Below are 12,963 nucleotides of genomic sequence, written 5' to 3'. Positions count from 1 at the left end.
AATTGAAGGATGATTTGGATAGGTCTCATGCTAATCTCAGGTATACTGTCACCGTGTGGTTTTATTTCCTGTCTTATTTTGTAGTTTTCTGCTTCTTGTCTCCCCGGGTAACTTCACTTCCTGCCTTGTCCTGTCATCGTCTGTGATTGTCTGATCGTTTCCACCTGTGTCCAATCACCTGCACCTCCCTAGTGTATTTAAGCCGTGTGTCTCTTGTGTCACTTGTCGCGTCATTGTCAATCGTCCTGGATGTCTCTCGTTCCTGCCTGCCTTTTTGCCCGTTGGCGTTTTGCCTTTTGCGTTTTGCTGAACGTAGTGAGCGAGATATCTGCCTTCCCCACACTTACAGCCTCCTCGAAGTCTGCGTTTGAGTCTTGCCTTCCCATTTAGTGCATTTGACCCAAAGACCAGACTCAATGATACAGTTACATTTGTCACTATAAGATATTAAATGGGTACAAAGCATACAATCTAAAGGGTCGGAAAAAATATATAAGTGAAAGCATCATATCTATGAACAGAAGTACAGATGACATCCATGCCCAATAATCTACAGTACAATATAATTAAAAATATAAAACAATTCTACATTGTATGAGAAGGTTATACAAATGTATGTTTGTAATGTAATCACATTAGGCTTTGATAATTTTATTAAGAACAGTATTAATGACCAAATCAGTATAATTTGGTCATCAAGACTTTCCGGACAACACGTCTGCGCCTCTCATTAAAAACAGGATAAATACCCTACAAATATTCCAAAGAAAGAAATCAGAAACAAGTTTTCCATTTTAACTTCTTCCCCAACTTAATTTCACATGTTTTGATGTACAAAAGACTACATTTAAAGCACTGCTCAGGTTTCAAATAGACAATTCTTCAACAAACTGCTCTACCCGGTTGGTTGTTAGATTGTCACAGGTTGCGGATCAATTTCCAAACGTGAATGTGTAGGATTTCAGAATGTGCAGTATGACTTGTTGTTGACAGGCTGCAGTTTGTTCTGCAGCTTTATATTGAACTTTTCAAGAAGAATTTGCTCTATCTCATCGTCCATTATGTTTCTAATGTCAAAGACGTCCACTCCTTCGTCGGCTTTGTAGGTGACCTCCCCGTAGGTCCAACCAATCAGGGCTCTGAATCCTGTTGGTGCTTGCAAAGAGCAGATGGACTTATTGGTGAAGAGTGACGTCTCGTTCTGAAGTTTGTGGTTTATCTCAAGGAAATGTTCGGCCTCCCGAGGCACCAAGGTGAAGCAGTAGATCCGATTGGTTTCGTTCCTCTTCACCAGACTTGATTTGGCAAACTCTGGATTGAGAACCTCCGGCTTTCTACCAGTTTTCTCCAGCACCCACATTTCCCCCTGGTCAAGGAGGCGAAAGACACCCGCTGCCTGAGGTTGGTCCATTCCAGAGACGAGCTCCAGGGGCTCCCACAATTGAAAAGACGTGCCGAAGCTGACATCTGTTATGTAAGCCTTTCCATCAATGACAACCTTGTTGATGAAATGAGAATCAAGGGGGCCAAAATCATTGAGGGAATGGTCGAAAACTCTGGAGCCCAGCGACGTGGTGTCGTACCCCATTTCTCTCAGCACCCAGCCAAACAGGAAGTTGTTCTCAAGGCACCAACCTCCACGGCCGCGCCTCACGATCTTGTTGAAAGCGGCATCGAGGTCCATGACGTTCTTTTCGCCACAGTGGATGCTGAGGTTTTCAAAAGGGAGGGACATTGATGATGAGTTCATCAAAAGATCCGTGGAAACCAATTCTTTCAAAGTATTCCTCCAAATTCATCTTGCCTGTAAAATAGAAAGACAGGAAATTACTTTCTAAAAAGCCCTTAAACCTAAATAAAACCAGTAGTTGAAGCCTGATATCTGTGCAATAGATGATGCTGACTGATTTAGAGGTCCCATCCACCAGTTACTGTTACAGAGCAAAAAATGGCACCAGTGATTCATTTTGAAAGAGTTTTATCAAACTAAATATCAACTGTAGGAAACATCTCTCAAAAATACTTTATTTAACTAATATCTGCCTAATGGCAGCAGACAAAGGTGCTAAGGCAAACAAAACCAACTCTCCAACAAAACAAACAAGTGAAGTTGACCCACAGACACAAGAGGCAGAAAGCTACAAAATAAAACAGCGCTTTTTGTTAAAATGTCACAAAACACATCTAAAATCAAGGTAAAACACAAGATGATCTGAAAATGAGTAGCACTATGGCCATTCTTACCTAAACAATCGGTGGAGGCTTTCAGTAGTTGCTGACAGGTCATTGCAGTTATTTGGAATGGCCTATCGGGACTCCACAGGACCTACCAAAATGAGATTGGTTTTTGCCGTTCTGAAAACAGAATGTTCTGTTCTGAAATTTAGTTAAAGGCAATTCACAGTCCTCTCTTCTTCCCCTGTAGCAAGTTAGCATTTAAAGGAATCAGACAGATGCATAACCTTGGGGGATAATTGATCTCATGCAGACTGTGAGTCTCTCGGGAACTCTACGACCTAAACTAGTCTGCGGTGTTCCAATGTGTTCTTTTACTGATCCAGTAAAAGAACACATGTGTGTTTTCCTTCAATACCTGATTATTCCTCCACACTGGCCTGGGAACGCTTTGGGATCCCCCAGTCAGAGGTGGCACATGTGGCCCCGGGGAAAGGGAAGTTTGGGGGCCCCTGCCGGAACTGTTGCTGCTACCCGACCCGGATAAGCAGTTGAAGATGAGATGAGATCTGTTTTCCTGCTCGTGTTTCTTTGTGCAGGGGCGTCCTTCTGATTGGACGACACAAACCTCTCTTAAACCTCTCCCACGGGAGCAGGATCCCGTGGCCCTTTTCAGCTGAATCGACTCATTGAACTCCTGTCTGTACTTATGGCTTGTGTTTGATGATTGGTGTATACCTTATGATTTTTCCCTATGTTAGTCTGTAATAAATACTTAATCACAAGCAATCTTAAGATACTTTTGATTCCTCACGAGGATATTATGCACTAATTTCCACCCCACTTAACTTTACAATGGACGTTGAGTGGTTGCTGTAAAATTATCTCACTCAAGCCATTCAACTTCATGTCTGAGCATATCTGCTGCAGACAGATGAGTGCATGAACATGAATATATCAGGAACTGAATGTTTGCAGCAAATTAAAGGATAAGGATCAAAATTGCATTGCAAAAAAACAAACCACTTAGAAAATACATTCATACATGTATAATTACTTCTCTTCTCTCCAATTTGCAATTAATTGGAAAAAGAATTAAGGAGGTCACAGGAAACTTGGTGCTACCATCCATCCATCGTCAAACCGCTTATCCTGCACACAGGGTCGCGGGGGGGCTGGAGTCCATCCCAGCCAACTTCGGGCGATAGACAGGGTACACCCTGGATTGGTCGCCAGCCAATCGCAGGGCTACACAGAGACACACAACCATTCACACTCACACATCTACAGGCAATTTAAAGTCCCCAATTAACCTGATCCCCAGAGCATGTCTTTGGACTGTGGGAGGAAGCCGGAGAACCCGGAGAGAACCCACGCAGACACGGGGAGAACATGCAGACTCCACACAGAAAGGCCACTGGGCGGAATCGAACCCAGGACCTTCTTGCTGTGAGACGACAGTGCTAACCACCACGCCACCGTGCCGCCACTTGGTGCTACTTTAGAATATATTAAAATTCATACAACATGGCGAGGGGTAACACTGAATCAACCAATTTCATGCAATATAAAAAGGAGCATGTGAGCATATTACAGACAACGAACCTCGTCTATTAGCTGTCTGAGCTCATCAGTCACACCTTTGGAGATCGCCTCCTTGTCAATTCCCCCGGCGGAGATGTAGCCATGGCAACACTCCAGGAGAAAGTTTGGTGGAGGAGCCGCTTGCGCAATCGGCCCGCCAGCCGTCCTGTAGTAAACGGTGTAATTCATGAGCAGACAATAACAAACAAATGTCACGTGGCATTACACAATTCGACATGCTTGAAATTGTCGTTCTGGTGGTCTATGAGTACTTCAAGGTTTTCCTTAGAGTTCGTCCCTCAAAGAAACACCTGCATTCATCTCTATGAGTGAAAGAAGAACAGTTCAAACCACTGTATTGTTTAAAATGTACAGCCCACATCATGTAAAACTCTTAACATACCGGTGCAGCACTCTGTCCTGAGAGCCCCATCATCAAAACAATAAAGAATCGTATTGACAAGTTAAAAAAAAACTTTCAGTTCACGGTTTACTCCACCTCAAGTGATGATCTGGAGTTTCCTAGGAACTCAAGTAGTGAAGTATTGTCTAGGTGTAAACAAAGGCTTCTCTCTAATCTCTCCTGGACATGACTAGATGCAGACTTAGATGCAGACAAGGTGACCAGTCAGGAGCTGGTGAATTTAAGGACTTGGGAGTCAACGTTTTGGAATTTCACTTCAATTATGAAACTATTGATTTTGTACTGTTGTGTTTATGAACTGTGACCTGACAGTTCATATTCATGAATGCAAGTGTATAACCCAGGCACCCGGATTTGAACTATATTTACTACTGAATGCAGACCAGCCTATAGTTCTTTATACTAAGGTCTCCATAGTGAGATACCAAATGCATTTTGCATTTATGAAATCGTACGTGTGCAATTGAGTAATACGGAAAATTACTTTTTTGTATCCACAGTCTTTTTAATAACAGGCTCCATGAAGCCAAACTCAAAAAAATGGTTCATACAAAGAACATAAAGTACAAAACTTGGTTGAGCTATTACTTAGGGAAACAGTTACATTTTTCACTTAAGATTAGTCCATTTTACAGCAGATTTATAAACACAGATGGTGAGCAGCGCACACAATTGTAGTCCAGTCTGAAAGGAATTCACTCGTCGAACTCAGGAGCCTCACTGGACTTTAAGAGTAAAAGGGAACGTCGTATAAAATCCATCGAAAGTCTCTTTATGGAGTAATTCGAATGTCTTGCCTCACTTTAAAACCTGGCAAGAAGTAGGTCAGCCACTGAGCCTGAACAGGGAGTAAGCAAAGGAAAAGAACAAGCCCCTCGGATATGTCCATGAGGGGGAAAAAAAGAAAAGAAAAAGGATCAGGACATTTTAGTGCTTGACAGTCTTCAGATATGGTGGTGGCCACGGGGGCAGTCTTTCAGTCCTCATTTGGGGACTTACAATACTAATCAGATTACACAGATTTGTGAATTTCACAAATCTACCGTTGAGGAATAAAGATACCCAATAAAGCAGTGTCCGGAAGTGGAATATGTAACATGGTTCGTTAAGGAATGACCTAAATATGATGGCTCCATTTTGCAAGATGCTTGAGCTACTACAACAGAAGTAACGTTACTAAAACTAAAGTCAGAAATAACACGTGGACATTTCTCTCGATCGATCTCGAGGAGCGCATCTTTGAAATAGAGCCAGCCAGGTGATGATCGTGAACCGGGGGGGGGGGGTTACTCGTTAGCGCTGTAGCTGTCGTAGCCCTCGCGGTAGGATCCCCCCTGGCTCCGGTTGTCGCGGTAGCTCGAGTATCCGCCGCCGCTGCCGCCGCCACCTCCGCTGCCGCCGCTACTCCTGTACTGGTTGCCGCCGGAGAACCTGCCCTCGGAACCGTAGCTTCTATCGCCGTAGCTTCTGTCTCCGTAGCTGCGGTCTCCGCCGTATCCGCCGCCACCTCTTCCACGCCCGCCGAATCCGCCCCCTCCGCGGCCTCCTCCGCCTCCTCGTGGTCCACTGAAACCTCCCCTGGCACGGCCCCCTTTTCCGGCTTCATCCACACGGATTGATCGACCCTCCAGCGTTTTGCCGTTCATGCCGTTTAGTGCGTCGAGGGCATCTTCTGCGTTGTCGAATTTTACGAAGCCAAAACCGCGGGACTTGCCCGTCTCTTTGTCTCGGATCACATCTAATTTTTCGATGGTTCCATATTTGCTGAAGGCCGCAGCCAGAGAGTCCTCGTTGGTCTCAAAGCTCAGTCCTCCGACGAACAGTTTACCTTCGTCCGACATGTTGGTCCAAACGACGACGAGTGAGAACGTGGGTCGAATAACGTCAAACGAGATGTTTAGAGAACCCGACTACTTGTCCACCGTGCTACGTAGTTGGGGAGCAATGGCGGCCGTTGTCGTCTTTTTATTTTGGGCTTCTTCTTCTTCTTCTTCTTCTTCTTCTTCTTCTTCTTCTTCTTCTTCTTCTCTTGATTTCCATGGCGGTTGGTGAACATATTTTGGGCGCACTACCGCCCCCACTCGTCTGAAGTGGGTGTCACGGTTACCGTCTCAGAACTTTTTGCTGCTTTATCTGCCTTCTGAATCCCGTAATCTCCAACACGGGATGGTTCACACTCAAAATGAATAAAATCCACATTTGATGGATTCTGAATCGTGATTGTCGTATTATATACAATAAATCCGCCCCTGGAGTCTCACGTTTTTAAACAAGATTCTGATGCTATTCCTATTTAAATTGCTATTTAAAACCTTCTTGAATTTATTTACTATTCTATCAATATGTACATTCCAGGTGAGCCTATTAAACCAGGCCATCAAAAAAATTGAACGTGTCTATTATTTTCAACTGCTTTTCAACACACAAAAAAGTATATTTTTATTCCCTCAACGGAAATGTCAAAATTCACATTCTAATGACCATTGTTTCTCTTTTAATTGATTCCTGCATCTGTTTCCCGACATATTCCACGTTCCTACCTCATCTCCACATCATCTGCGGACATAAATCTCCCTACATTTTCTTCAACATCATCACACATACATCATCAAGCCTCGTTGCGAACAACAAAGGACTAATTTCCCTTTAATTTTGCGTTCAACTGTCCACAAAATGGCTGGGGGAGTAACGCCATCAACTGTTCCCCTTCACTTTCTAAATCCATTGATTTTATGACCTAAGATGTCTTATTTACACAAAATATACCTTTCTGTGATACCATGCTCCATAATCAAGAAGAGGTGTGTGAGGTCAATGGGCTGTAGATGGATTGCTGGGCTCTTTACCTGGTTGCCTGACTGCATGTTTCCAAATTCCTGGTAATTTTCCTGCCTCCCAAACCGTGTTGTATAAATGCAAAACCACCTGTAATGCTATGCATCTGGCAGTTGGTTCAACATGTGGTAGCAAATCTGATCTTTACCTGTAGCAGTTAGTCCTGATTTACACATAGACCGTGAAGGGAGCATTAATTGCATCTTCCCTCTCTTCATCTGTTTCCAACAATTCTATATTTGCTTCACTTCTTTTGTTCGTTCTTTGCCTTCCACTTAAACCCTCGTCTGACACATTTCGAGTTATGTAACTGAACCAATGCTTTATGATAGAACTGTTTATTTGGTGTTAGTATTTTTGGGGGTTGTTTATGAGTTGGTTAAATCTGTGGTCTCCTGGTGGTTATTTATGGAAGTAGGTAGTGCAGGACCAGCATGTGCGGAGGCGGGCCTTTTGGCTTTTAGCAGTGCAAAGAGTTCCTGCATGGACAATTTACTTCTTTGCCTGCCAAAAGTACAAGCCTACGGTGGTTCAGAGGCCCTGTGATTTATGCTTTTTTATGATTTATTAAACAACTGGCCACATGAAGTAGAAATCTCTCTCTTGGACTAAAATGGCAAATCCCTCATTTAAGATGGATTTAGGATGGATGATCAGCACGGATTGTTTAATTTTGGATTCATTTTGGATTCATCATCAGGGGGCAAAGCGATGCATCAAACGCAGAAACTTCTAAGAAGAAACTGGTATGCGATTTGACTGCAGCAGGAAAATGGGAAAACAAGTGGATTTAAACATCTGTATCCACAGTGATGTATACGTGCTTCTTGAAGTTGAGAAGTCGTGGGCGTGGAGTAGCCGAATCACTGATTAACTGATTAACAACCCGACTTCAGTGTGCGTCTTTGTCTGATGAAATGTACCTCATCGGACAGGCAATACCATTGCTGTTTTTTGCAGCATATGCAAGAATTAAAATCCAATCTCATATTTGGATTTATGTGCCAGTAATTTCAGAGGAAACGTTCAAAAGGTCTGACTTTCAGGTGAATGATGTTCAGTGCCGTTGATTAACTTCTAAAGCCTCTCCCTTGCTAAGGCATTGAAGCACCTTTTGCATGTAGGAATTCAAACAGCTCTCGTCACGGCGGCCTATTGGATACTTACTTATTTTCCAAAAAGCACCATTCAACTTCAGCCAGCTTTTCTTTTTTTTGACAAAATGGGATTAAAATGACTATTTGGGAATAAATTAGTAAATCAGCAACACAAACCCGATGCAAGAACGAGTTGTACACTGTTTAATTCAAGCTTTAACCCATTGTTACTGGGCTCTTTGCAGCTGAAATGTGCAAATGATGGAATTTTCATGACATATTTGTATCTAATTTGTCATATATTTTGGCTTTGTTGCATAAATAACAGTTGACTGCTTTTCTACATTTTTTAAATTATATTTGCGTTTATTCTGAAGGCACAGAATACCAGACATTGCTCTAATGCTCCTGAGATATGACATTTAAAATAAAAGCCTATCGGCGAATGAGAGCAATGAACGTTTCAAACCCATGTGTATGAAATCATACATAACTTTTGACAATTCTACGGTTACATTTTATCATAAATGTGATAACCCTGGGTTGAATATGTAAAAAAGCATAGATGTACTATAAACACTCGTTATTGAAATATTTATGTAGGTTAGAAATGCATGAATTTGTTATCAAACACTCAAAATGAAAGATTTCAGAATCAGAATCAGCTTTATTGGCCATGAATGTTTACACATACATGCTCCCAGTCGTACATAGATGTGCAGATAAACAACAGAAATATAAAAATATGAAAAAAGACATTAAAGAAAACAAAAACTAAGCATAAACATTTACTAGCATGTACAATATAAATATGCAGTGCAAGTAGTGTTAGTGTGCTCGTTGAAGTTGTTAGAGAGATCATCCGTAGCCATATCGAGAGGAGCAGGTGACAGTATTCCACCTGGTCGGACGCCACTGGTCACCAGGAAGGGCGCAGACACATTCTTATTCCATGCATGGCTGGATGCAAATACCAAAAATGCAGAAACCTTATGATGTATGGAGGGACCACTCGCTCATGTAGTTTGATTATTTTTATACACACATTTATCGTTGGTGGTTATTACGCATTCTGGAAGCCTTTTAAACGAGCTTTTGACACCATGAACGGTGACATAGCAACTCCTGAACAAAATGCTTACAAAGGCACCATTCTGCAAAGTTGGTTAAAAGTGGCTAATTTATGAGTTTTATCAAATTTTGAAAAGTAAATCCTGGTCATATTCTCTACCTCTACCAGATGAACCGTATTTGAACCAGTCCTGAACTTAGTCTTATATTGATCCTATATTGAATCACACTTGCGCAGACCTAAAAACCACCCAAACCTAAAATATTAGCGGAGGGTTGCAGTTATTGCTGTTATTTGGAATGCATTATTGCCGCTAGAGGCACCATCGACAAACATTTTTAATCTATAAATTAATTCGCAAAAGAAAATTAATCGGGGTATTTAAGGAAGACATATTTTCAATAATATCTCAGATTTTCCTTGATCTTTACAAAGCTCGACACTTGTTTTTTATAGCCATAAGAGACTGATTTAGAGAAATGGTGATGAGATTTGGTGTCAGTTTACGCTACAACATAAAAGGCTTTGATGTTGCAGGTAGGCATTTTATATTCAGCTGACTGGCATGACAAATGTCCAAGTGAAACCTCCAAACTGCCATTTCAAAAGCTCCAGTCTGATTTGAATAAAATTATTGGCTGTGAAGGTCAATATAAAAATATGTTCTTACAATTTTCTGAAAGTGTTTGGAATATTTGATAAGTCAGCTTATTAACCCATGTTTTCTTGTCCTGTATGGAAATGTGAACCCTTTTTCTTTTTGAAGTTTTTATTTTCTCTGCAGTGAAATTGTACATGAGCAATTGAAGAAGGAGTGGATTTTTTGTTTCTGTCCACAGTCTGTTTAATAGGCTCCGTGAAGCCAAAAAGAAACTTAATCATACAAAGAACACAAAGAGTACAAAACTTCCAGGCTGAAATAATACTTTGGGGAAAACGAAGTTACATTTTTCTGTCACTTAAACACAATTAGTCCATTTCACAGCACATTTCAAACGCAGATGGTGAGCCTAGCACAAAAGAGAACCTGGACAGACTTCGCTATTCCAGTCCAAAAGGAATTCACTCTGGACAGCTGGACTAAGTTTAATAGTAAAAGGAACTTAGTATAAAATTCACCAAAAGTCTCTTTATGAGCAATTCGGATTTCTCACTTTAAAACCAGGCAAGAAGTAGGTCAGCCACTGAGAATAAGCGTAGGGAGAAACAAAAAATGACATTACAATAAAAAAGTGAAACAAAAATAACTCCGGAATCCAAATCAGGAAACTTTACGTGTTCGATAAAGTCTTCAGCGATGGTAGTGGCCACGTGGAGAGCAGTCTTTCGGTCCTCGTTGGGGGACTTACAGTACTAATCAGATTACACAAGATGCCTTTTAGTTAACAAACGACCGTTGAGGAATAAAGAGCCCAATGAAGCAAAGTAAGAGTCCGGAATTGGAATTTGTAACGTGGGTTTGTTAACTCGTGGCTAGCTACACTTTGTGAGACGCTTTTACTACAACAGAACTACAAAAAATAACTAAGGTCAGCAATAAAACGTGGACATTTTTCTCGAGGAGCGCATCTTAGAAATAGAGCCAGCCAGGTGATGATCTTGAATCGGGGTGAGGGTTACTCGTTAGCGCCATAGCTGTCGTAGCTATCGCGGTAGGAATTGCCGCGGTCGTATCCCCCCTGGCCCCGGTTATCGCGGTAGCTCGAGTATCCGCCGCCGCTGCCGCCGCCTCCGCTGCCGCCGCTACTCCTGTACTGGTTGCCGCCGGAGAACCTGCCCTCGGAACCGAAGCTCCTATCGCCGTAGCTTCTGTCTCCGTAGCTGCGGTCTCCGCCGTATCCGCCGCCGCCACCTCTTCCACGCCCGCCAAATCCGCCTCCGCCGCGGCCTCCTCCGCCTCCTCGTGGTCCACTGAAACCTCCCCTGGAGCGGCCCCCTTTTCCGGCCTCATCCACACGAATCGACCGACCATCCAGCGTTTTGCCGTTCATGCCGTTTAGTGCGTCGAGGGCGTCTTCTGCATTGTCGAATTTCACGAAGCCAAAACCGCGGGACTTGCCCGTCTCTTTGTCTCGGATCACATCTGCCTTTTCGATGGTTCCATATTTGCTGAAGGCCGCACTCAGAGAGTCCTCGTTGGTCTCAAAGCTCAGTCCTCCGACGAACAGTTTACCTTCGTCCGACATGTTGGCGCTTCAACGAACAGGAGTCCAAACGACGACGAGTGAGAACGTGGGTCGAATAAAGTCGAACGAGATGTTTGGAGAAGCCGACCACTCGCTCAAAAAGCAACGTCGTTGTGCGACAAAGCGGATGTCGTCGTCCTTCTTCTTCGTGTGCTCCTTTATCTCATTGTCTTCTTCTTCTTCTTCTTCTTTGATTTTAGTGGCGGGTGACAATTGTTTTTCGGACTTAATACTGCCCCTACCGGAGTGTGGAATATAGATACCATTTCGGATATGACAGTCAAAGTGAGAAAATAAATAATCAAATAATTAACTGAACTAACGAAAACGAAAAGTCTATATAATGTATAAAAACATACATTTTATATATAGAATATTTTTCCAATTATTTTCACTAGTTTTGTTTATCTTCCTAGTATTCCGCCAGAAGTATCCAAAATTCGCCACTGCAGCTTTTCTTTTATACGATGATTATATTTTCCCTCTCCAATTTATACATTTTTGAAAAGTGGTCTTGTTGAATCTAATGATTAGTTTTATCTGCCTTTGAGAAGTCCTGTATAAAAAATAAACCCTTTTGTCAGCGTAAACCATAAGCCTACAGTGCATTAGTGGGACTTTAAATGTATGTTTGTCATTGACAAATGTGTGTGTGTGTGTATATATATATATACATACATATATACATACATATATATATATATATGTATGTATGTATATGTATATATGTATATATATATCCATCCATCCATCTTCAACCGCTTATCCGGGGTCGGGTCGCGGGTGTATATATATATGTATGTATGTATATGTATATATATATACATACATACATACATACATATATATGTATATATATATATATATATATATATATATATATAATATAAGTTATTCTCCCTATAGTGCAGTGCTACATATATATGTATATGTATATATGTATATATATATATATATGTATGTATGTATGTATATGTATATATATACATACATACATACATATAAATGTATATATATATATATATATATATATCCACAGTCATATATATATATATATATATAATATAAGTTATTCTCCCTATAGTGCAGTGCTTCTCAACTTTTTCTGTTGGGCCCCACCTTGGAGGAAGAAAAATGTTTGGGCCCCAACAAAGATGTAACAAAATGGTCCATGCGGAATTTTTATTGAAATAACAACTTCAACCTGACTATGGTTTAAATACAAACAAGACTGAAGCCTGCGTTTTCAGAGCGACGTAGACGCAAGCCCCCCTTGCGTGTCCCTTGCGTCGCTTTTCACACCTCCTTGCGTCCTTGCGTGTGTCGAGCCATTTTTAGCGCACAAGGCTGCGATTGGTCCGTTAACTACGTCCTTTACGGAGTCTCACATTTCCGCTTTCATAGCCCGATACCCTCATTATTAAAACGAAGAATGTTGACGAGAGAGCGGATCAGATTTAAGAACTTTTGTCGGAAGAAATGCGTAAATATGACCGCTTATACACGCCGTCATTGGCGGGTTGTAGAAGCGGGTTGGATTCACGGAGGGAGATCGCCGCAAACGCCGGTTTGCCGGTCGAGAGGTGCACA

The 12,963-nt window shown here is 41.8% G+C and overlaps 2 protein-coding genes and 1 pseudogene across 3 annotated transcripts; all 3 read right to left on the bottom strand.

Annotated features, from left to right (window-relative positions):
• Nucleotides 1–757: 757 nt before the first annotated feature.
• On the bottom strand, nt 758–2,390 carry LOC120812918 (arylamine N-acetyltransferase, pineal gland isozyme NAT-10). The gene is given in 3 exon segments (XM_040169106.2): nt 758–1,733; nt 1,735–1,804; nt 2,245–2,390. Coding segments are annotated over 3 exon segments (885 nt in total). The 5' UTR covers nt 2,288–2,390; the 3' UTR covers nt 758–961.
• A 2,277-nt stretch (nt 2,391–4,667) lies between these two features.
• Nucleotides 4,668–6,710, bottom strand: LOC120813450 (cold-inducible RNA-binding protein). Its single transcript, XM_040169352.2, has one exon. The coding sequence runs from the start codon at nt 6,022–6,024 to the stop codon at nt 5,470–5,472; it is 555 nt and encodes a 184-aa protein (XP_040025286.1). The 5' UTR covers nt 6,025–6,710; the 3' UTR covers nt 4,668–5,469.
• Nucleotides 6,711–10,006: 3,296 nt separating this feature from the next.
• LOC120813434 (cold-inducible RNA-binding protein pseudogene) lies at nt 10,007–11,574 on the bottom strand (annotated as a pseudogene). Its single transcript, XR_013451495.1, has one exon. The product of XR_013451495.1 is annotated as a cold-inducible RNA-binding protein pseudogene (transcript).
• Nucleotides 11,575–12,963: the final 1,389 nt, after the last annotated feature.

The sequence above is a fragment of the Gasterosteus aculeatus genome, chromosome 12 (genome assembly GCF_964276395.1).
Source record: "Gasterosteus aculeatus chromosome 12, fGasAcu3.hap1.1, whole genome shotgun sequence".
NCBI lineage: Eukaryota > Metazoa > Chordata > Actinopteri > Perciformes > Gasterosteidae > Gasterosteus > Gasterosteus aculeatus.
The sequence above is the reverse complement of the archived record's forward strand: the minus strand, read 5'-3'. Positions and strand labels throughout refer to the sequence as shown.

Bases quoted from the DNA above. Each gene is read 5' to 3' on its own strand.
- LOC120813450 (XM_040169352.2), bottom strand. From the start codon at position 6,024: ATGTCGGACGAAGGTAAACTGTTCGTCGGAGGACTGAGCTTTGAGACC.